This window comes from Zootoca vivipara, chromosome 6 (assembly GCF_965207765.1).
Source record: "Zootoca vivipara chromosome 6, rZooViv2.hap1.1, whole genome shotgun sequence".
NCBI classification, from domain to species: domain Eukaryota; kingdom Metazoa; phylum Chordata; class Lepidosauria; order Squamata; family Lacertidae; genus Zootoca; species Zootoca vivipara.
The window spans coordinates 3348065-3369276 of NC_142589.1; the positions used below are offsets into that span (position 1 = coordinate 3348065).

General features: G+C 44.2%; 1 protein-coding gene across 1 annotated transcript in view; it reads right to left on the minus strand.

Annotated features, from left to right (window-relative positions):
• The window catches only part of SNRNP200 (small nuclear ribonucleoprotein U5 subunit 200), a 48189-nt gene extending 32407 nt beyond the window's left edge, over nucleotides 1-15782 (minus strand). Inside the window, exons 1-11 of the mRNA XM_035121076.3 lie at nucleotides 15583-15782; nucleotides 14038-14201; nucleotides 10668-10839; nucleotides 9139-9331; nucleotides 7715-7770; nucleotides 6206-6304; nucleotides 5792-5944; nucleotides 4335-4434; nucleotides 3299-3435; nucleotides 1615-1698; nucleotides 1228-1401 (exon numbers count right to left, since the gene is read on the minus strand). Coding sequence (XP_034976967.1) covers nucleotides 1228-1401; nucleotides 1615-1698; nucleotides 3299-3435; nucleotides 4335-4434; nucleotides 5792-5944; nucleotides 6206-6304; nucleotides 7715-7770; nucleotides 9139-9331; nucleotides 10668-10839; nucleotides 14038-14201; nucleotides 15583-15627 — 1377 coding nt within the window. The 5' untranslated portion in view covers nucleotides 15628-15782. The remainder of the gene's footprint in view (nucleotides 1-1227; nucleotides 1402-1614; nucleotides 1699-3298; nucleotides 3436-4334; nucleotides 4435-5791; nucleotides 5945-6205; nucleotides 6305-7714; nucleotides 7771-9138; nucleotides 9332-10667; nucleotides 10840-14037; nucleotides 14202-15582) is intronic.
• Between the last annotated feature and the right edge of the window lie 5430 nt (nucleotides 15783-21212).

Genomic DNA, 21212 nt, shown 5'->3' on the forward strand with positions numbered 1-21212 from the left:
TTTTGTCCAGCAGTAACAAACTCATGAGGCAGAATCCTTATAGTCAGAACAGAAGCAGTTCAAATCCACAATTCACTCTGAAGTCACTTTAGAGGAAAGAGCCTATGCCACCCATTGGCCCATAAAAGCAGTGAAGTTGTAAAGAGGATGACAAATCTTAAATGGGAAGCAAATACTAAAGCCATTTTCCCAAGATGACCCTGGTGGTTGGAAGGACAAAGAGCCTTGCCCAAATTCCTAACACATCACCTGCTCAACAAAGACCTCAGCAGACCACCAGCACCACCACCATTTTATTATTTCTACCACAACCATCTGACTGGGTTTCACCAGCCACTCTGGGTGGTTTACAGCATATATAAAGACAGAATAAAAACAAAGCATTAAAAACCTCCCGATACAGGGTTGCCTTCAGATGTCTTCTAAAAGTTGTGTAATTTTTTTATCTCCTTGACATCTGAAGGGAGGGCCTGGTTCCCTGTCACTTCACTTCTCCCAGTGAGGGGACCAGCAGAAGACTCTCTTGATCAGGCATCCCCAAACTTCGGCCCTCCAGATGTTTTGGCCTACAACTCCCATCATCCCTAGCTAACAGGACCAGTGGTCGGGACAGATGGGACTTGTAGTCCAAAACATCTGGAGGGCCGATGTTTGGGGGTGCCTGCTCTTGATGGATTTCTCAGGTTGCCAAGGTTTTCTTTTTTGAGAGCAAAGCTCCAGTCACACGGCCCTCTCAATGGTGCCACCTAACCTCCCTAACTGGATCACCTCAACAGTTTAGACTGCTGTTACTGTATAGACTTCATTTGTGCAGGATTTTTAAACTGGAGCTTTTCCTGGGGTAATACTGCTGCTACTGCTTGGTTCTGTTTACAGTCGCAGGCTATTGTCTACACTAGCCTAGACTAGTATCTCAATCTCTGCTTTTTTCTCTATGGTCTCTCTAATACGTAACAGGAAAAAAAGGAGAGGCCGAGTCCATACAAGGACCTTCTTGGAAGTAACAGGACGCTAGACAATAGATCAGTAGTTAGCATATACATACAACCTGCTATCAGCCTGAGAGACCAAGAAACAGTTGGATGTGCAAAGGAGGCTTCATGATTGCTGAAGGCATCCAGCAAGGTTGCTAGTTTGTGAATGAGTGTGTTTGGTGTAGGCAAGACCACAAGCCCCCTGCCACAAGTGCTGTCTATATAGAGGGGAAATAAAAAACATATCATCAACCTCTTCTGAACCAAAGGGCTTTGGCTTCAGCGCAGGAACATGAACTTCCTCGTAGCCTTTGCGTTGTCTGCGGAAAGAGCCATCTGGCAACTGGCATCGCTTGTTGGCCATGAAGTGACTGCCTTGGGCAAACACAAGGTCCTCCAAGTCTAAAACTTGCCGAGGGGCCAATGCCTGAAATTGACAAAGTGGAAATTTCCATCAAAAATAGTTCATTAAATTAAGATGTGATAGCATAGAAACCTTTTAAAAAAACCACCCCACCAATCTTTCATTCATAAACAAGCAGAGGAGTTAAGATGAGGAATCATTTCCCCCCCAGTTCGTGTAGCACCTCACATGTAGCTCAGACCTCCCCACTAAGAATATTTGACGATGCAAGAGTACCTCTCCTCCTTGATCCAGATCCATGGTTTCCATGTCAGTGTCCATGCGGGACTGGCGGACGCGTTCCCTGCGAGAGCGTTCTTCCTGAAGTGGAAGGACACGAACTCCACGTTAGGGCGAGTTTTTGTTCCAAGGATCCATATCAGACTGCTCAACAAAGGTGAGCTCCTATATACACTAAGCACTTTCTCCTCTCCTGACAGCTTGTAGTAAATTGTGTGGCCAATTCAAACTTTGCCCTACAAAAGCTTGTAATTCTAATCCTTCATCCTTTCCACTGCCCATTGTGTGTATGTCATTCCCTATGAGGCACAATAAAAAATACTTTTTTCTAAGACATAAAACCCACTGAACCAAAGTTAACATATCTGGTAGGATTGTCCTGTTACAAACTCACAATATAGAGCAGTGGTTCCCAAACATTTTCAGACCACTGCCCCCTTGGTTCCATAAACTCTTCCCCTGTGCCCCCTACCCTACAAAATAAAAAAAGGTTTCAGAATAGCAGTTTGCAAAAATTCAAACCAGCAACAATTAATCACATTTATTCAAAATCCAGTTAAAACCATTTAGTTTAATTGATTCAACAAAACTGATGAACTTGTTCCACTGATGCCAGCTTTTCAAAGCAGGATAGTAATTTACCCCTCCAGTGCAACAACACCTCCCTGCTGCCCCCTTGCCTCTTAGTGCCCCTTTAGGTAATCCCCCCCAGGGGGGCAGTAATGCCCACTTCGAGAACCACTGATATAGAGAGAAAGTGAAGAGGAAGAGATGCCTGTTTAACAATACAGTGGTGCCTCGACTTACGAAGGCGATCCATTCCGCGGCGCTCTTCATAAGTCGAGGTCTTCGGTTGTCAAAGCGCCTGTTTTGCGCATGCGAAAAGACTTCTATAGTTGAAACCTTTGGAAGTCGAGGCATTTGTATGTCAAGGTAAAAAGGTAAAGGGCCCCTGACCATCAGGTCCAGTCGTGTCCGACTCTGGGGTCGCGGCGCTCATCTCGCTCTATAGGCCAAGGGAGCCGGCGTTTGTCCACAGACAGCTTCCGGGTCATGTGGCCAGCATGACAAAGCTGCTTCTGGCGAACCAGAGCAGCGCACGGAAACGCCGTTTACCTTCCCGCCGGAGCGGTCCCTATTTATCTACTTGCACTTTGATGTGCTTTTGAACTGCTAGGTTGGCAGGAGCTGGGACCAAACAACGGTAGCTCACCCCGTTGCAGGGATTTGAACCGCCGACCTTCTGATCAGCAAGCCCTAGACTCTGTAGTTTAACCCACAGCGCCAGCTGGGTCCCTTACATGTCAAGGTACCACTGTATTTTTAAGTGCTTAAAATCTCCAGCTTCAGCAACACTATTCTGAAACAGTATGACACAGCAGGAATATCCGATACAATCCACTCACCAGCACACTGAGTAAAATCATGGGAAGGGAGGCTACAGTTGAAACTGCTGCTTGGTCTTATAACATACTAAGGGCCTGAGCAAGTTGATCAGCCAAGACCACTCTCTCCCATGGTCTGATTTGCCTCACAGAGCAATCATTGGAGTAAAATGGAACAAGGATGTACTGGTATTGCAACCCACACTGATGACTTCAGGGCATAAATATATAACAAGCCACCACAATTAAAGCATTTTTACTCCAGATTCCTTCCCACCTCCATCCCCAATCCTTACCCGGATCAGATCTTCCTTCTCCGTCTCATGTAGCTGATACAGGAACTTTGACAACTCAGGGTCAGATTCCATCTTCCCCATAATCCTCTCCTTCTCAGCTTCACTCTGAGCACTAGCCAAGAGGGTACAGTACAAGACTGGGGGGAGGGGGGACACACAAATAATTGTAGTATCTTATTCTACTCCAGTGAAACAAACATCTATATCCCCCTTAAGGGCAAACAAAGGAAATGGGTGATGACAGAATGTACTTTTTTGTCTGTACTTCCCGGAGGCAAATGATCTGGTGCAGCATTTGTATTCCTATGGATCTGTATTATCTTTCTTCTAATAGGTATTTAGTGCTCAGTTTAATTTTTAAATATGTCAATATGGCAGCATCTTTTAATTCTGCACTGCTGTCTCCTCTCTCCCATGTTTTTTATTAACAGTCCTCAACTCACACAACCAACCGCATTTTAACACTATGCCCTGTGACAGTCCTGATCTGGATTGGTGGACACACAACTGCTATTTAATACACAAAAAGCAACCACACAATAATGAAACAATGTACGGTAGTACCTTGGATCCCGAACGCATTGCAACTCTAACGTTTTGGCTCCCGGGCAAACCCAGAAGGCAGTGTTGCAGTTTGCGAACATTCTTTGGAACCTGAACGTCTGACGGGGCTTCCGCAGCTTCCGTCGCGCCTTGGTTTCTGAAAGTTTTGGAAGTCGAATGGACTTCCGGAACGGATTCCATTCAACTTCCAAGGTACCACTGTACTTCATATCATGCCAAGTTAGGCCATTCTTATCTAAATATCTTAGAGCAAATGTGATAAGACACCACCTCTCTCTCTCTCGCAAGTCTTTTGACATGTGCAGAGGGCTGGTAGGGGGGCTTATTTCACTTGCACTGCTTTTTATAGAAGGCAAGAAACTGCTTGGCAAGAAATTTCTCCATACAACTCCAAGCTCTCTGTGCATGCCAAGATTTCAGACAACCCAATATTTTGAGATCTCTACATAATAACAATATAGCAGACACTTACTCATCATTCTGTGTTGCCTCAACACTTTAATGAAGTCAAATGTATTAAAACCCAGAAGCAAGACGAGCTGGTTTTCACATTCTCTGTCATCGCTGGCAGTCTGGGGTGACATGAAAGGGGAGTAGTAGAAATAGGTGACAAAGGACATTGCTCATTTGCTTCTCCATTTCCCCTAAGAAAGGTGTCATACATCTCCCTCCAGTTATTCAGATCCCCAGGAATGGCTGACAAGAAGATGCTTGATTTCAGTAAAGCTTTTTGACAAAGTCCCCCATGATATTCTCACAAGGAAGCTGGTAAAATGTGGACTGAACGAGGTAACTGTCATCCTGGGAAAAAGTGACAAGTGGAGTGCCGCAGAGTTCTGTCCTGGGCCCGTTTCTCTTCAATGTCTTTATAAACAACTTGGATGAAGAATTAAGGTGATGCTCATCAAATTTGCAATTATACCAAACTGGGAGGGGTAGCTAATGACGCAGAAGCCAGACTCAGAATTTAAAATGAGCGTAACAGATTGGAGAACTGGACATAACCTAACAAAATGAATTTCCATAGGGACAAATGTAAGGTTCGGCACTTAAGGCAGGAAGAACCAGATGCAAATATAGGATGGGAGACACCTGGCTTACTAGCACTACATGTGAAAAGGATCTAGGGGTCTTGGTGGATCACAAGCTTAACATGAGTCAACAGTCTGATGCAGCAGCAAAAAAAGCTTATGCTATTCTAAGCTGCATTAATAGAAGTATAGTGTCCAGATCCAGGGAAGTAATAATGCCACTCTACTGGAAGTTTTCAAGCAGAGGTTGGATAGCCATCTCTTATGGATGCTTTAGCTGGGATTCCTGCATTGCAGGGGGCTGGACTAGATGACCCAAGACTCTTGGGTCCCTTCCAACTCTAAGATTTTATTGTTCCTCTCCCACCTCAGCAGAGAAAGACTTGAGGTCTCTAGAGGAAGAGAGGTTCTGGCACAGGCCTTACAGATCCCAATCATTCAGGGCAGATTTTAAAAATGTTGGAGAAAAAGCAAAACTTAAAAGGAGCTACCAAGAGAACCAAAGTAAAAGTAGAAAAATTAAGAACAAATAAAGCAGGAACCTGAAAGCAGAAATGTAAAATGCAGAGACTAAATTGAGGAAGGAGGCTCAGGGAGGCACTCATCCCACATTTCAGTCAAGGATCCCTGCCTCTTCTGAGTGTGTTGACCCACTGTTGTCACCTGCACAATTCCAGGAATCAAGGCAATTCAAAAGCCAGAGCACCTGGGAAATTAATTCTGATCTACATCAGGATGGCACACAGTAGGTCCAGTTCTTCCTCCCTTCTTAGAGGAAGCCACACATGCAATATATTGTTGTTTTTCACATTAAGGTGCAAATATACACTAGAAGCTAGCACCAGTCCAGGAAAGAAAGAAACAAGCAGCCAGAAAGAAACAGAAGAAAACAGAGCACCTTTAAGATTTCCAGCACTTCATCAGCTTTTTTCTGGGATACGATGGCATCATCATAGAAGCGACTCAGCTGCCGCTGCAGCCAGAAAGCATCAATGTCTCGAGGGTGCAGGTCTTTCTTTTTGGAGCTCATCAGTTCACCTGAGGCCACAAGCTAAGAGAAACAGAATTATCTGCACAACTTACTTGACACACAGACATGAAAGCTTACAGCACACAAGGCTTAAGAAGAACTTGGTGAGGTAGACCACATGCTTAGCGTTTTCCTCCACAGTACTGCATATTCCCCTAAGGAGTTAGGAAGTTCTCCTAATCCACATAGTGGCAGAGATTCTTAAGTTATTCTGGACAATAGCACACAGGCTATTGACAGTCACCACCCTAATAAATTTGCATTTTCCCCTGCATGACTCACATTGGCTGAAAGGGTGCAGCGAACCACTGCCTCATCTCCTTCCATGTCATCGTCAGAAGCCTCATCCCGTACTTCACCGTAAACATCCTCATCACCCTCCTGTTGGTGCAAGACAGTTCATGTTCAGTGCCCTTTCCAAGGACATATCACAACACTTCTAACCACCTAACATCTCTGTTAGAAGAACCAAAGACTACCACTGTTGAATCTACCAGAAGTGATCATGTTACATTAAAGCAAAGGGAGGCAGGAGTTGAGGCCTAGAAGAAAACCTCTAGTTGGAACGAGATACAGTGGTACCTTGGTTTACGAACTTAATCCGTTCTGGAAGTCCGTTCTTAAACCAAAGCATTCTTAAACCAAGGCGTGCTTTCCAAATGGAACACACTCAACAGGAAGCGGAACATATTCTGCTTCCAAGGCAAAGTTCACAAACCAAAACACCTACTTGCAGGTTTGCAGTGTTCTTAATCCAAGTTGTTCATAAACTAAGCTGTTCTTAAACCAAGGTACCACTATATTGTTCTCTGATCAGACTTTTCTTTTGTTATTTATATTTTATTGATGTGCTTTTAATTAAAAGAAATAAAGTGATACAGAAAAAAGAAGGAAAAAGGGGGAAAGAACAAAGATACATATAAAAGGAATGCATGCACAAAAATGCAGTACAGTATACGATATTCCCATACATTATTCTATAAATTGCTACAGTCGTACCTTAGATCCCGAACACCCTGGTTGTTTTTGCTCCTGAATGCCACAAACACAAACGTGATTGTTCTGGTTTGTGAACGTTCTTTTGGAAACCAAACGTTTGGCTGCAGGAGCTTGGTTTTCGAATGTTTTGGAAGTCAAACGGACTTCAATTCGACTTCCAAGGTATAGTGTTATTATCCTAATACTTATGTAAATGTTAATAGCCTCCTACCAGGGTTCAAATTCTCACTCAACCAGTCATTCATTCACACCCTCATCTACCTCACAGGGTTGTTGGAAGGATAAAACAGAGAGGAGTGGAGAGAAATACAGACTGCTTTGAACTCCTTGGAGAAAGGAAATACCATGTAATCAAGTCAATCGGTACAAAATAATAAACAGTAGTATTGCAGCTACCAGTGTCTCTTTAATGCTAAAAACATCAAATGTAGAGTTTTAACACGTTGGCAACACTTCACAAACACAGGCTTGTATTCAACTAAGTCCCTCCTCAAAGCAGATCAACTCAAATCAATGAACCGAAGCTAGTCATGTCCACTAACATCAATGGATCTACTGAACGGGACCAACGCTGACTGCCACCCATAAACTGGAAAGGAAGATAATCTTAGAAAAAGGACATGGGAAGAGAGAGAATTGCCTGTGTGATTATTGGATGCCTACATTCAAACTCCCATCATCGTGAAGAAAATTGAATGTCCTTTCTCCTTGGGGGTGCATGCAGACAAAAGGGCCACAATCCTCTGCTTGTCTGGAATATGCATATCCATTGACACCAAATGAATCACTCACCTCTTCATCAGACTCAAATTGCACATTCACTCCATAGGTCTCATCAATGTTGTCATCTACAAAGGAGGACAAAAATCAGAAACAAGCAACATCAGGTAACTAGAAGAGGTCACATGTACTATATAGAAAGAATCCTGAGCTTTATTTGAAAAGCAGTGCCCTCTGGAGGCAGGCAAGCAATGACCCATGCTCATAAGCAAGCTGTAATGCAGCTGTGCAGAATGTGACTCTGCTCTTCAAAAGCACTAGTCACAACTTTGCATGCTACCACTAACCCACATTAAAGTGGTTTGCACATAAGCAGCAGAATTCAGTATATGGTGGCCACCTCAATAGATGCAGGAGGCATCTGGGAGCCAACATACAAAGCTAGCCTACTATTAAACTCTGACTGAAATTGGCTCCTCAAAGGAGGAAATTTTCCCCACTGGAGTTACCCAAGAAACTCTAACTGGAGTTGTCAAGGATTGAACATGTAATACACGTGCTCCATCAGTCAACTATGGTGTCTCCTCAACATGAGCTGCCCTGCCCAACAGCCACCACATTCTGCCATGAGAACACATTAGCAGAGGCTCCCAAACTTATTCACATCTCAGTGCTATTTGATGTCCAGGACTGGGAAACAATACAGTGGTGCCTCGCTAGACGAATTTAATTCGTTCCACGGGTCTTTTCTTATAACGAAAAATTCGTCTAGCGAATCCCATAGGAATGCATCGAAATTTTTTTGAATTTTTTTTGCCCATAGGAACGCATTAATTGAATTTCAATGCATTCCTATGGGAAACCGCGATTCGCTAGACGAATTTTTCGTAAAACGAATTCGTCTAGCGAGATAACCTCCGCTCGAAAAATCCTTTCGTTAAGCGGAAATTTCGTTAAGCAGGGCATTCGTTAAGCGAGGCACCACTGTACTTCTCTCCAATCTCTCTACTACCTATAGCAACCATTCAGGAACTTTACAATTTAACTACTATAACTACCAGCTGTGCCTCCCTTCACCTGTATCAGGTATCACCTCCTCCTCCCTGTCACCTGGTATCAGCCGCTACAGCAGAGGAGGGAAGAGAAGGGATTCATCGCCACTCCATCAGCGTAGGTCATAGAATCATAGAATGGGGAGTTGGAAGAGAGCAATGCAGGAATCTCAAACTTTTAGCTCCTCTCCTTGAACCTTTCCATCCTAGCTAGTCATGAGAAGAACTTTCAATTAAGAACTTGTACTTACTTATTTTTTCCTCTGTCCCAAACCACTTTCCCTTTGTGTCATGTATTTTTAGACTGTAAGCCTGAGAGCTGGTACAGTATTATATGAAGTAATTTTTAAGTGGCTCTGAGAACCTTTATTATTCTGTACAGAATTTAGTATCTAACGGATGAACACAAAAAAAGCTAAGAGGTCCTGAGGCTGCATGCCCTACCCATGTTCTGGATCTCCTTGTCCCCGCCATAGTCTGTGATCTTCTTGCCCAAGTTCACCAGCACATGGTAGCGGGTGTCGTCCGTCTGTCCCAGCAGCAGATCGATTTCTTTCCGTCGCTCCTTGTCGCGTAGTTTTTCATTCTTCAGGACAGCCAGGACTTCATCAGCAGCTCCACAAAGAATGTCTCGGGGCTGCAAGAAACAAGACTTGACTTACTCCAGCGTCCAACTCAGGTGATGAGTGCCAACAAGATTGGAGCCAAAAGGGGTAACTGGCAAACAAGAGGTGCATCAACAAGCTTGGGAAAATGCTGAGTTTTGCAGAAATATAAAAAGTATTTTTAAAATTACACTTTCTGACAGTACGAACTGTTTGACAGTGGAGCAGACTTCCATGAGAGGTTTTTAAGCAGAGGCTGGATGGTCATCTGTCATGGATGATCTAGCTGATATTCCTGCATTGCAGGGGGTTGGACTAGATGGCCGTAGGTATCCTTTCCAACTCTACAATTATATGATTCTGTGATGACCCTCTCCACCCAAAAGGTCAATGAGGATTAAGTATGCCCAGTCATCACAGAAAACTGACTACCAGTTGGAAGAGAAAAATAGGATATGGGAGGACAAATGCCTTGGCTGGGCATCTCACAGCATAAATTACTTGGGGATGTGGGTAGCGCTGTGGTCTAAAGCACTGAGCCTCTTGGGCTTTCTGATCGGAAAGTCGGCAATACAAATCCACACAACAGGGCCGTTGCTCTGTCCCAGCTTCTACCAAGCTAGCAGTTTTAAAGCATACCAGTATAAGCAGATAAATAGGCACCGCTGCAGCGGGAAGGTAAATGGTGTTTCCATGCACTCTAGCACTCATCACGGTCCTCAGTGCGCCAGTAGCAGTTTAGTCATGCTGGCCACATAGCCTGAAAAGCTGTCTGTGGACAAGTGCTAGCTCCCTCGGCCTGAAAAGTGAGATGAGCACCACACCCCAGTCACCTTTGACTGGACTTAAATGTCCAGGGGTCCTTTACCTTTTACACTACAATATTTCATTACAGGTCCCACATGTATTTCAGAGTACGTCTCCATATATCTGAGTTTATTTCAGGATAAGCACTGTTTTTTCTATGGTGTGAAACCAAGGGAAGCAGGTACAATATTTCAGATGATGGACACATCATACAGACACAAGACCAGAAAATCATTTAATAGAAATAAAATACACCTCTGAGAAATGTCCCCATTTGCTATTATTTATTTCTTGTATTTATTTGCATTTCAACCATCTCAGCACCACCATGGAAGCAAGGAAATGGTTCCTAATTGCTAAGCCATATATATTTAGTGTTAGCTGATTACATTATTTGCTAGGCTTGTGCAATTAAGTTAACTGAACACATAATGCTGGTATAACTACAGAAAATTTAAAATGTTTCATATGCTTACATTATTACTCTCTTTGGTCCATACACCAAGCAGAACACATGGGGATATTAGGCACCTTTAATCAATGCCGCTAATCTTCACTCACCTGATCTCCAAGAGCTGCCTGAATGAAGCTCAGCAAGACTTCATAGGTTTCTCGGGTCTCCTTGGTTTTGGGTTTGTAGATAATTCCCACCATCTCATCAATGCCCTCAGAAAGCAGAGTGTAACCTTTCATCTTGTTAATGTCATGTCTGTCCTCATCTCGTTTCCGCCTCCTAGAAAGATGGGAAGATCGGTGGCACACAATCAGGAAAGAGAACACCTGACCAATTCATAGCTAGAAGAGACAAGCACATGCACACAAACAGAAAGCACATGCTTCTTTCCCGAAGGCAGCCATGTTGAGGGAATTTTTTATGTTTGATGTTGTACTATGTTTTAATTTGTTGGAAGCTGCTCAGAGTGGCTGGGAGAACCTAGTCAGATGAGCAGGATATAAATTTGTTGTTATTATTATTACTGCTGCTACTACTATCTTAGAGAATAATGTTATTTTTACTGATGTTAGAGTACTACCCTGTTTCCTGACACAGTATTTTCAAGGGTATAGCTCAGCTGTGGATCATATATTTTGCATGCAGAAGGCCCAGGTTTAATCTTCAGCTACAAGTATCAGGGAGTAGTTGATGGGAAATATAGGAGTTGCTGTCAGTTAAAATAAACAAACAGGCTAGAAGTTCCCTGAACAACTTAAATGCCCCTATAGCAATGGTGGAAATACAACTCAAAATAGGTAAAGCAGATGGACTATCAGCAAAATATTATCAGAAACTACAGGACTTTTTAATTCAACCACTGAAAGATGTGATGAATGAAATTTTAGTAGCAAGAATTGTTCCAGATTTGTGGACTAACCCCTGACCATTAGGTCCAGTCGTGACCGACTTTGGGGTTGTGGCGCTCATCTCGCTTTACTGGCCGAGGAAGCCGGCATACAGCTTCCAGGTCATGTGGCCAGCATGACAAAGCTGCTTCTGGCAAACCAGAGCAGCACACAGAAACGGTGTTTACCTTCCCGCTTGGAGCGGTACCTATTTATCTACGGTACTTGCACTTTGACGTGCTTTCAAACTGCTAGGTTGGCAGGAACTGGGACCAAGCAATGGGAGCTCACCCCGTCGCGGGGATTCGAACCGCCGACCTTCTGATCAGCAAGCCCTAGGCTCTGTGGTTTACCCACAGCACCACCTGCTTATACAGTACTATACTTAATCCAAAACAGGACTCTGATTTAATGTCAGTTAAAAATTACAGGCCGGTCTCTCTATTGAACAATTGACTATAAGCTATTTGCATCTATACTGGCAAAACAGAAGAAATCTGTATGAAAGGACATAATACATCAAGATCAGGCCAGATTTCTCCTGGGCAGGCAGTTGAAGGATAATGTAAGGAACATAACTGATATTATAGAATACCTAGAAGTAAGAAATGATAACAAGCGGCGCAGATGTTTATAGACACAGAACAGGCCTTTGATAACATTTCGTGGACTTTTATGACAGAACTTTTAGAAAAGATGAACTTTGGAGAGACATTCTTGAAAGCAATTGAGGTAATTTATTCTAACCAATATGCTATGCTGATAGTTCTTTTAAATTTTTCTGTTAAGATATTATTTACTAAGGGGACAAGGCTTGAAGACATAAGAGAATTAGTAACTGGTAACTGATTGGCTGCAATATCACCAACTTAATGAAGTGTTCGACAAAAAGAAGGGTTGTTTAAAACCTCCCAGTTTGAAAGGGAACTGTTAGAGAATAAAACTAAGTTAATTTCAAAAATATATAAACTTCTATTAAATTGGCAAACGAAAGAACAGGTCAAATTGGTTATGGTCTACTGCAGGGGTCAGCAAACTTTCAGCAGGGGGCCGGTCCACTGTCCCTCAGACCTTGTGGGGGGCCGGACTATATTTTGAAAAAAAATATGAATTAATTCCTATGCCCCACAAATAACCCAGAGATGCATTTTAAATAAAAGCACACATTCTACTCATGTAAAAACAGCAGGCAGACCCCACAAATAACCCAGAGATGCATTTTAAATAAAAGAACACATTCTACTCATGTAAAAACATGCTGATTCCCGGACCGTCCACGGGCCGGATTTTGAAGGCGATTGGGCCACATCTGGCCCCCGGGCCTTAGTTTGGGACCCCTGGTCTACTGCGTGAAGCATTTTGGTTATATTATGGAATTAGCAGTGTGGGAGAATATGGACAACAGGATTAAAATTCACAGCTTGCTATACTTTGAAGGAGAACTATATGAAAATGCATTTCTTCATAACAAGAGGTAATTCGCATATCCCCTCTGCCCTTAAGGTCTTCAACACCAAAATTATAGCTCAATTGCTCTATGGAATTCCAGTCTGGCTGCTAGGGTTTGCCCAGCTGGTAGAATGATATTCTTTCCTTTTTTAAGATTTTTGCTGTCCCACACTGTGTACCCTATGCAGCCTTGTGTCTAGAGGGAGGTCAACACAAGGTAGAGATTGTCGCCTTGGTGAGATTTATTCTATGCTGGTTAAACATCTGCCTTACAACAGATAAAGATCCCCTCCTCAGCGAAGTTTTGTTAGACCCCCTTTCTTTCCCCAGAGCTACAACAGTTTAACATAAAGGTACAGCAACTTGGGCTGTCAGTGGAACTTTTGCAATCGATGTCTCTACCATCTGCCAATGCTATAATAAAAATTAGGTTGTGGGATATTGAACGCCAGGAACTAACAGTAGCAGCAGATAAAACATGTTCCCCTCTTTACTTTCAACTTTCTTGGGCACATGAAAGTAACCACAATTATCTTGAATTTTTGCTTCTCAAGAAAGAAAGGCATTTTCGCTGGCCAGGTTTAATTCAAATCCATCAAACCTCCTTTAGGGAAGGTTCTCAGGCATAGTGGAAGGAGAAAGAATTTGCCCATGCGAAGACCACCTGGTGGAAAGTCTTACACATATGGTTCTTAAATGTAAACTATATGCTGATCTCTGCCAGCAATTCCTAGATCAACTCTGCATCCCCAAATGGAAACCAGAGTTGGAGGTCATACATTTTCTATTACTGGGGAATGATCAGGAGCTCACCAAGTTAGTGGCTAAATATCTTTATTTGGTTTTTTGTCGTCGAAACACATTGCAGACGTCTGATCTCCCTGGAGACCTAGAGATGTGACAATAGACTGCTTTGCCTCTTTTCTTTTGGCAAATGTTTTGTGCCACTGGGGAGGTGGCAATTCTGTATTGATTTGTTATGGATGTTTGTATTTGATGCCAATAAAAGGTTTGATGATGATGATTAGTGACAAAGGCCTGAACATGATAAGCACAGACATTCAATTATTGGATCCAACTCTAGAATTCAGCCAGCTATTACACAACAGACAAAAGAGCGTATTAAATAGTCTTCACCCACTTTGCTCGTCTCTCCTCCTGCATCTGGGGTTTGGTCCTCTGGGCCTTGTCACCCATTCGAGTTCCTTCCAGCTTCCCCACCAACGACAGGACCTCTCCCGTAGGTTCATCACGCCGGGTCCTGTCAATCAGGGAGCGATCAGCTTGAAGTACAAGATTAGAGTTCTGGAAAAATCAAGAAGACAACGTGAGGGGGAGAAAAAATTTCAAGTTTAAGAAGAAGGAAATGAAACATTGTCAAATATTCTGCTATTAGAAGAGCCTCCTTTGCCATACCCCTCCCACAATTATTGGCTTCTATCAAGAATAAAAGTAATAGATGACTTCAGCTCTAGGGTATCACATCATTGTCAGCAGCAGTTTGCAAAACAGCACCTGCTGTAGTGGTTAAGAGCTTGTGTTACAATCCCAAAATCTGTGAGTCAGATTTCAGCTGACTCAAACTCACTAGCTAGCATCAGGAAGACACCTATTCTCCACAATAGGAAGGGGATAGTAAAAACTGGTCTGAGATTTGTATATGATTTGCTTTGAACAGTAAAAATGTTATGTAAATCCTGCTGTTGTTATTAAAATGGGCAACTGTTATTTTACTACAGAGGGGGGGAACCTATGGCTCTCTGGAACTTGTTGGGATTACAACTGCCATCAGCCCAAACCAGCATGACCAATGGTCAGGAATGATGGGTGTTGTAATCCATCATCATCCTGCAGCATCGGATGATGATGGAGCTAGGCATGTATTGTGACAAGGAATTTCATTAGTGCGAGCAGTTTCTGAACTCTTGGTGCAGTATACTGCGCCTAAGATTTCAGATTTAAATTGCCACTGCTAGCACTGAGGGTGTGGGAGGAGAAATTCCTCTAGCTCAACTTCCAAGAGATCAGTGCAGCATCATGCAAGCTGATAGGCACCACCTCTCAGCTGGCCTAACAGATTGGGTTGCTTCCTGCCTGCCTTGCTTGCAATGCGAGGGTGTCAGGGGTTGAAAAGAGCTTTTTCATTATTGGCGGAAAAAACAGCAACTTTTTCCTAGTACTGTAATATTATAAACAATTAACAATACTAACAATCAACAGCATTTTTATAATTTATTCTGAAACAATAATAAAGCACCTAAAAAGTACTATACTAGGGGGAGCCAAAGCCTTTTGTAGGGGGGAAACAACGCTTCTCTGGCGGATTACCCAACCGCCATAGCTGCCAAGTTATCCCTTTTTTAAGGGATTTTCCCTTATGCTGAATAGGCTTCCTCGCGAGAAAAGGGAAAACTTGGCAGCTATGCCAACCGCCGGCATCCTTGCGGCCGCATTACAACGTCGTCTCCGACACGCTGCTCTGGTCGGAACTCAGTTCCGGTGAGTTCCGGTTGAAAAAACCTAAGCCCTGTATGTAGCCATATTCAGAACAGACCCACTGGACTTCAGTAAAGTTTCAGAGGATGTAGTCTGAATAGAGCAAACGGTGAATATTGCCCACTAACAATAAGATTAGAAAGAAGCCTGATTTATAGCCTTGCTAACATCCCCCGCGCCCGCCACTCACCGCCTTGTACTCGTACTGCAGGCTCCGAGCGGTTACGTCTGCCATGGCGGCTGCTCCGCAGCCCCGCTACCGCCACGCAAGAGCAGTCGCTTCTGCCCCGGCCGGCCTCTGCTGCGTCTTCCCCCGTTCCTCAAACGGTGCAAAACGATCCACACACGCAACAGGTTGCCGCAACACTTCCGCTTCCGGGTGAAGCCTACAAGTTCTTCCTCTTTCAAACCTGCTCAGAGGGACAGAGGGCGGAAATAAGTGCACAATCCTAGACCGGCCGTTCCTTTGCCTGTGCACTGTACTTCCGGGTTCTCATGGCTGCAAAGCAATCCATTACAGTCTTTTGCAGCCTAACATGATGGTGCCTCTGGAATTTGTCACACACACACACACACACACACACACACACACACACAAACACACAATGTGTAAATATATCTGTCCTTGGCTGCCCAGATCTTAAATACTGTTTTTAAAAAATAATTTTTATTAAATAATTTCTTATTTTACAAAAGTACATGCCTTGTCTCTTTTTTCAGGTTGTGTTTTCTACAGATCATATACATTTGTTCTGAGATGTTAGTGTTACAGTCAAACCTTCATTCCCGCATGCCGAAAACCCAGAATTAAATGTTCCGGTTTTCTAATGTTTTTCAGAAGCTGAACGAACGTCCAACCCTGAGAATAACCCTACCCCTTATTAACGGAAATTTGAGGGCTGCCTTGGACAAAACAAGACTCCAGCCAAGAATATAAGAGCAAAACAGCAGCCAGTAGGCTTGGTCTTTATTAAAGAAAGAATACTGTCGCGACAGGGCCCCACCTGCAACAAGGTGAAGCAAGATGGAGACCCCGAACAATAGGGGTCTCCCCTTTTTATTTACTTCCCACCACCAAGGTACACCCCTAAAACCTAAAACCTAAACGTACACCAAACCCTAACTCTAACAGAACCCAAACCCAGACCCTTGCCATAAACCTAAGCATTGTGGGTTAAACCACAGAGCCTAGGGCTTGCCAATCAGAAGGTCAGTGGTTCGAATCCCTGAGACGGGGTGAGCTCCCATTGCTCGGTCCCAGCTCCTGCCAACCTAGCAGTTCGAAAGCATGTCAAAGTGCAAGTAGATAAATAGGTACCGCTCCGACGGGAAGGTATATGGCGTTTCCATGTGCTGCTCTGGTTCGCCAGAAGTGGCTTTGTCATGCTGGCCACATGACCTGGAAGCTGTACGCCGGCTCCCTCGGCCAATAACATGAGATGAGCACCGCAACCCCAGAGTCGGTCATGACTGGACCTGACGGTAAGGGGGGTCCCCTTATCCCTAACTCTAAGGTATGGTTACCAGATTTTTTTCAATGAATCCGCGGACACTTTTTTTAAAAAAGCTGATTAGCAACAGGGAGTCAATAGTGGGGGTGGTGAGGCAAAAGACCCCGGGCCCAAGCACATTTTCTTTATTTCATTTGTATCCATGCTGGAAAAAAAATCATTTTGTCAGGTTAAGTGGCTAAGGCATTTGGACAAAAAAAATGAGAATGTTTTAAGAAAAATCAAGATGCCAGTTTCACAAAAAGCACTGCCTGCCCCCTCCCACTCAGCCACCCTATTGCTGGGGGGGGGGAGGCAGCGCAGAGCCTGCGTGCACCCAAGGGGCAGAGTGCAGTTTGCTCCCCTGGATGTTTGAGAGTGGAACAGAAAAAAATCAATTTGACGTCTGCAGTTCCCAGCCATTGGGGACACGCTCTCGTTCATGCACTCTCTCACGTTCAGCTGCCTGGCTCCGTGCCAACTCTGCCGCAGCTCCAGTTGGCCGAGGGCATCGAAGTCATCTCACCCCTCCGCACCTTGCCCAGTAGAGAAACCTCGCACCTTGCACCCCTCTTGGGCAACTGCGCGCTGCCCGCAATTCCCGAGCCTCCCCCATCTCCTGCCTCCTTCCCCCTTTGTTTTGACTGATTGGGGGAGGCAGCGAACCCTATGTTTCAGTAGACTGCATTGTGCCTATGGTTGCCAGCTGTCCCTAGAAAAACGTGAGGGGTGGGAAGATAGTTTTTGTGCAGGCAGAGGTGGGTGGGTGGATCAAAGAGTGCGAAAGAAGGGCTTTGCACCTTGCCCGGCAGAGAAACCACGCACCTTGCGTCCCTCCTGGACAATGGCACACCGCCCGCCCACAACTCCTGAGCCTCCACTGATCTCCTGCCCCCTTCCTCTTCCACTTCCATACATCACTACTGGGAAAACCATAGCTTTAACTATACGGACCTTTGTCGGCAAGGTGATGTCTTCTCCCAAGAAGCAGGTTTCTTTTAATTTCGTGACTGCTGTCACCATCTGCAGTGATCATGGAACCTAAGAAAGTAAAATCTCTCACTGCCTCCATTTCTTCCCCTTCTATTTGCCAGGAGGTGATGGGATCAGTGGCCATGATCTTAGTTTTTTTTATGTTAAGCTTCAGACCATATTTTGCACTCTCCTCTTTCACCCTCATTAAAAGGTTCTTTAATTCCTCCTCACTTTCTGCCATCAAGGTTGTGTTATCAGCGTATCTGAGGTTGTTGATATTTCTTCCGGCAATCTTAATTCTGGCTTGGGATTCATCCAGTCCAGCCTTTCTCATGATGAATTCTGCATATATAAGTTAAATAAGCAGGGAGACGGGACCCAGGTGGCGCTGTGGTTAAACCACTGAGCCTAGGGCTTGCCAATCAGAAGGTCGGCGGTTCGAATCCCTGTGACGGGGTGAGCTCCCGTTGCTTGGTCCCAGCTCCTGCCCACCTAGCAGTTCGAAAGCACGTCAAAATGCAAGTAGATAAATAGGAACCGCTACAGCGGGAAGGTAAACGGCGTTTCCATGTGCTGCTCTGGTTTGCCAGAAGCGGCTTTGTCATGCTGGCCACATGACCTGGAAGCTATACGCTGGCTCCCTCGGCCAATAATGCGAGATGAGCCCGCAACCCCAGAGTCGGTCACGACTGGACCTAATGGTCAGGGGTCCCCTTTACCTTTAAGCAGGGAGACAATATACAGCCTTGTCGTACCCCTTTCCCAATTTTGAACCAATCAGTTATTCCATATCCAGTTCTAACTGTAGCTTCTTGTCCCACATAGAGATTTCTCAGGAGACAGGTAAGATGATCAGGCATCATCAGGGATCAGGCAACCCTAACCCTTATCCAACCCTAACCCTAACCTAACCCCTAACCCTAAGGCAACCCTAACCCTGAGAATAACACTAACCCTGAGAATAACCCTAAAACTAATCCTAATCCTAAAATGCTAACCCTAATCCTAATCCCAATCCTTACCCAACCCTAACAACAACTTTAACTCTAACCCTAATGCTTACCCAACCCTAATCTTAAACCTAACCCAAAACCTATCCCTAACCAAGGAGAACGTCAACCAATATTTTCTTTTTTAATCCACCCTGAATCTCAAAGCTGCAAACTTTATTGTACACTCACACTGATCTGCCCCTGTCAGGCATCATGGGACCCCCCCCCCCCGGTAGGCTGCCAGGAATAGATAGGCAATGAAAGTTCTTACCAAGGTCTTTTATTAAATATTCATAGAGAGAGGCATAGAAATGTTGCCTCTTGGAGTAATTGTGTTGGTCCAAATAATCTCCACCCCACTTACGGTGGCCGCTTAGGGCCATTTGTCTCCAAGCCTTTGCTCTCTTACTTTCAATGCTCACCAGGTTCTGGGAGAGGGGGGGGGTCTGGAATGCTTTCTAGTGATAACATGTCAGCCAGCTGCTCTGGCTCTGCCTCCTCCTCTCCCACTATATCCCAACTTCGTCCCTCATCTACCTCTGAGCTGTGACCTCCCACAAACCACTTTTGTAAATCTATACTGTCTTCTTCTTCTCTGGAAGGTTCAAGCTGGGGAGCTCCTCTGTCCAGTCCCTGACACACACACACCCCTTCTCCTGTACTCTTGTTTTCCTTGTGTGGGGCAAGGCCTACGTTTTTATTTTGGTTTATTTACCTTAGTTGCCATTAGTTCAAGAAATAAATCACGAGGAGAAGGGAGGCATTTATAGAATAGGTGTGTGACATCAGTGTTGCACAATTTGCACATACATGCACATTTTTTTTAAGTTAAGAGGAGGTTTGGAACATGGCAATCTGGGAAGAGGGTCCCTGCCCTCTTCAGCAAACAGCCTCCAGTCCCAGAATAATGCTCATTGCTGGAGAGGCTGATGATGGTCTCGTCATCCAGTCCAGGAAGGGATGAATGGCTCTATTCAGGTCCTATTTGCTTAGTTGCATAAGCCTCCTCTCAAGAGTCCCACTCAGCTAAAAGAGGAAAAGCCAAGAGCAGTTGTACTCCTGGTGGGAATCAAATACATCCACACAACAAGAAAGTCTTCGCCCAACCTTGATTCTAGAATGTGCTGCTACATTCCTCACATAGCCCAGCCTCCTTTTCGAGTGCTGTAGTTCCAGTCATCAAAGAGGTAAAGCAACAAGCAGCCAAATTGCGTAGCAAATCCTATGACACTGTAAATACCTGGATGAACCCTATATCTAAGAATCAGTGTAGAAAAATGATGAGCAGATGAACCAGAAGTCAGCAGGTGGTCTTCTTAGGCCTCATTTGCACTACTAGAAGTACCACTATACAATTTTAAGCAACTGTGACTCCCCCCCCCAAAAAAAATCCTGGAACTGTAGCTTTTTAAGGATCCTGGGGGACCCTTATTTCCCTCAAAGAACTACAATTTGCAGAGTTCCCAGGGTTGATTGTTAAACCACTCAGTGTTGAACATTTAACATTCCAAGTGTTCTATGAAAGCTAAGCCATTATTAATTATGGAGTTTACTGGTGACACCTGCTCCCCACATGAGATGGGGGAGCCCAAGTCTGGCATATCCACAAGACTACAGGTAGGTAGCCGTGTTGGTCTGGATCGAAGTTTCCAGGCACTTATGGAAGTTTCCAGGCACTTATGTAGAGAAGGGGTGGGGAGGGGTGGGGATGGGGAGGGGGGATCACTCAGAAGGGTGGTGGAAATGGGTGATTGACTGACTGATAGCTGTAGATGAAACTTCCATTTCACTGTATCTGAAGAAGCTGTAGATGAAACTTCCATTTCACTGTATCTGAAGAAGTGTGCATGCACACGAAAGCTCATACCAAAATAAAAACTTAGTTGGTCTTTAAGGTGCTACTGAAGGAATTTTTTTATTTTACACAAGACTACAGATCAGTCCTGCAGGGGGGAAACAGTAAGAATATGAGGGAGACAAGAGGGCTTGGGATCAAGAATAATCTTCAATGTAGACTGAAGGTCATATTTACCACATAAAAATGCACGTAAGAGTCAATTTTCTGACTATACCTGCGGGTATAGGGTGGTTAATAATAATAATAATAATAATAATAATAATAATAATAAATATTTTCCAGCATTTTTTTAAGTCCTGAGAGGAAGGAGAGACAGAGAAACGTTCTGTGAAAAACAAATAAGACACTATGCCCATTCCAGACTAACCAGCTGGTGTGGAAGCATCAGAATAGAAGAGTTGAAGGGTTCCTAGGACTGGAATGGTTGCAGGAATGGACTGTAATTCGGAACTGAATAATATGTGGAACTGAATAATATGTGGCAGTGGAATTTGCTGCCAAGGAG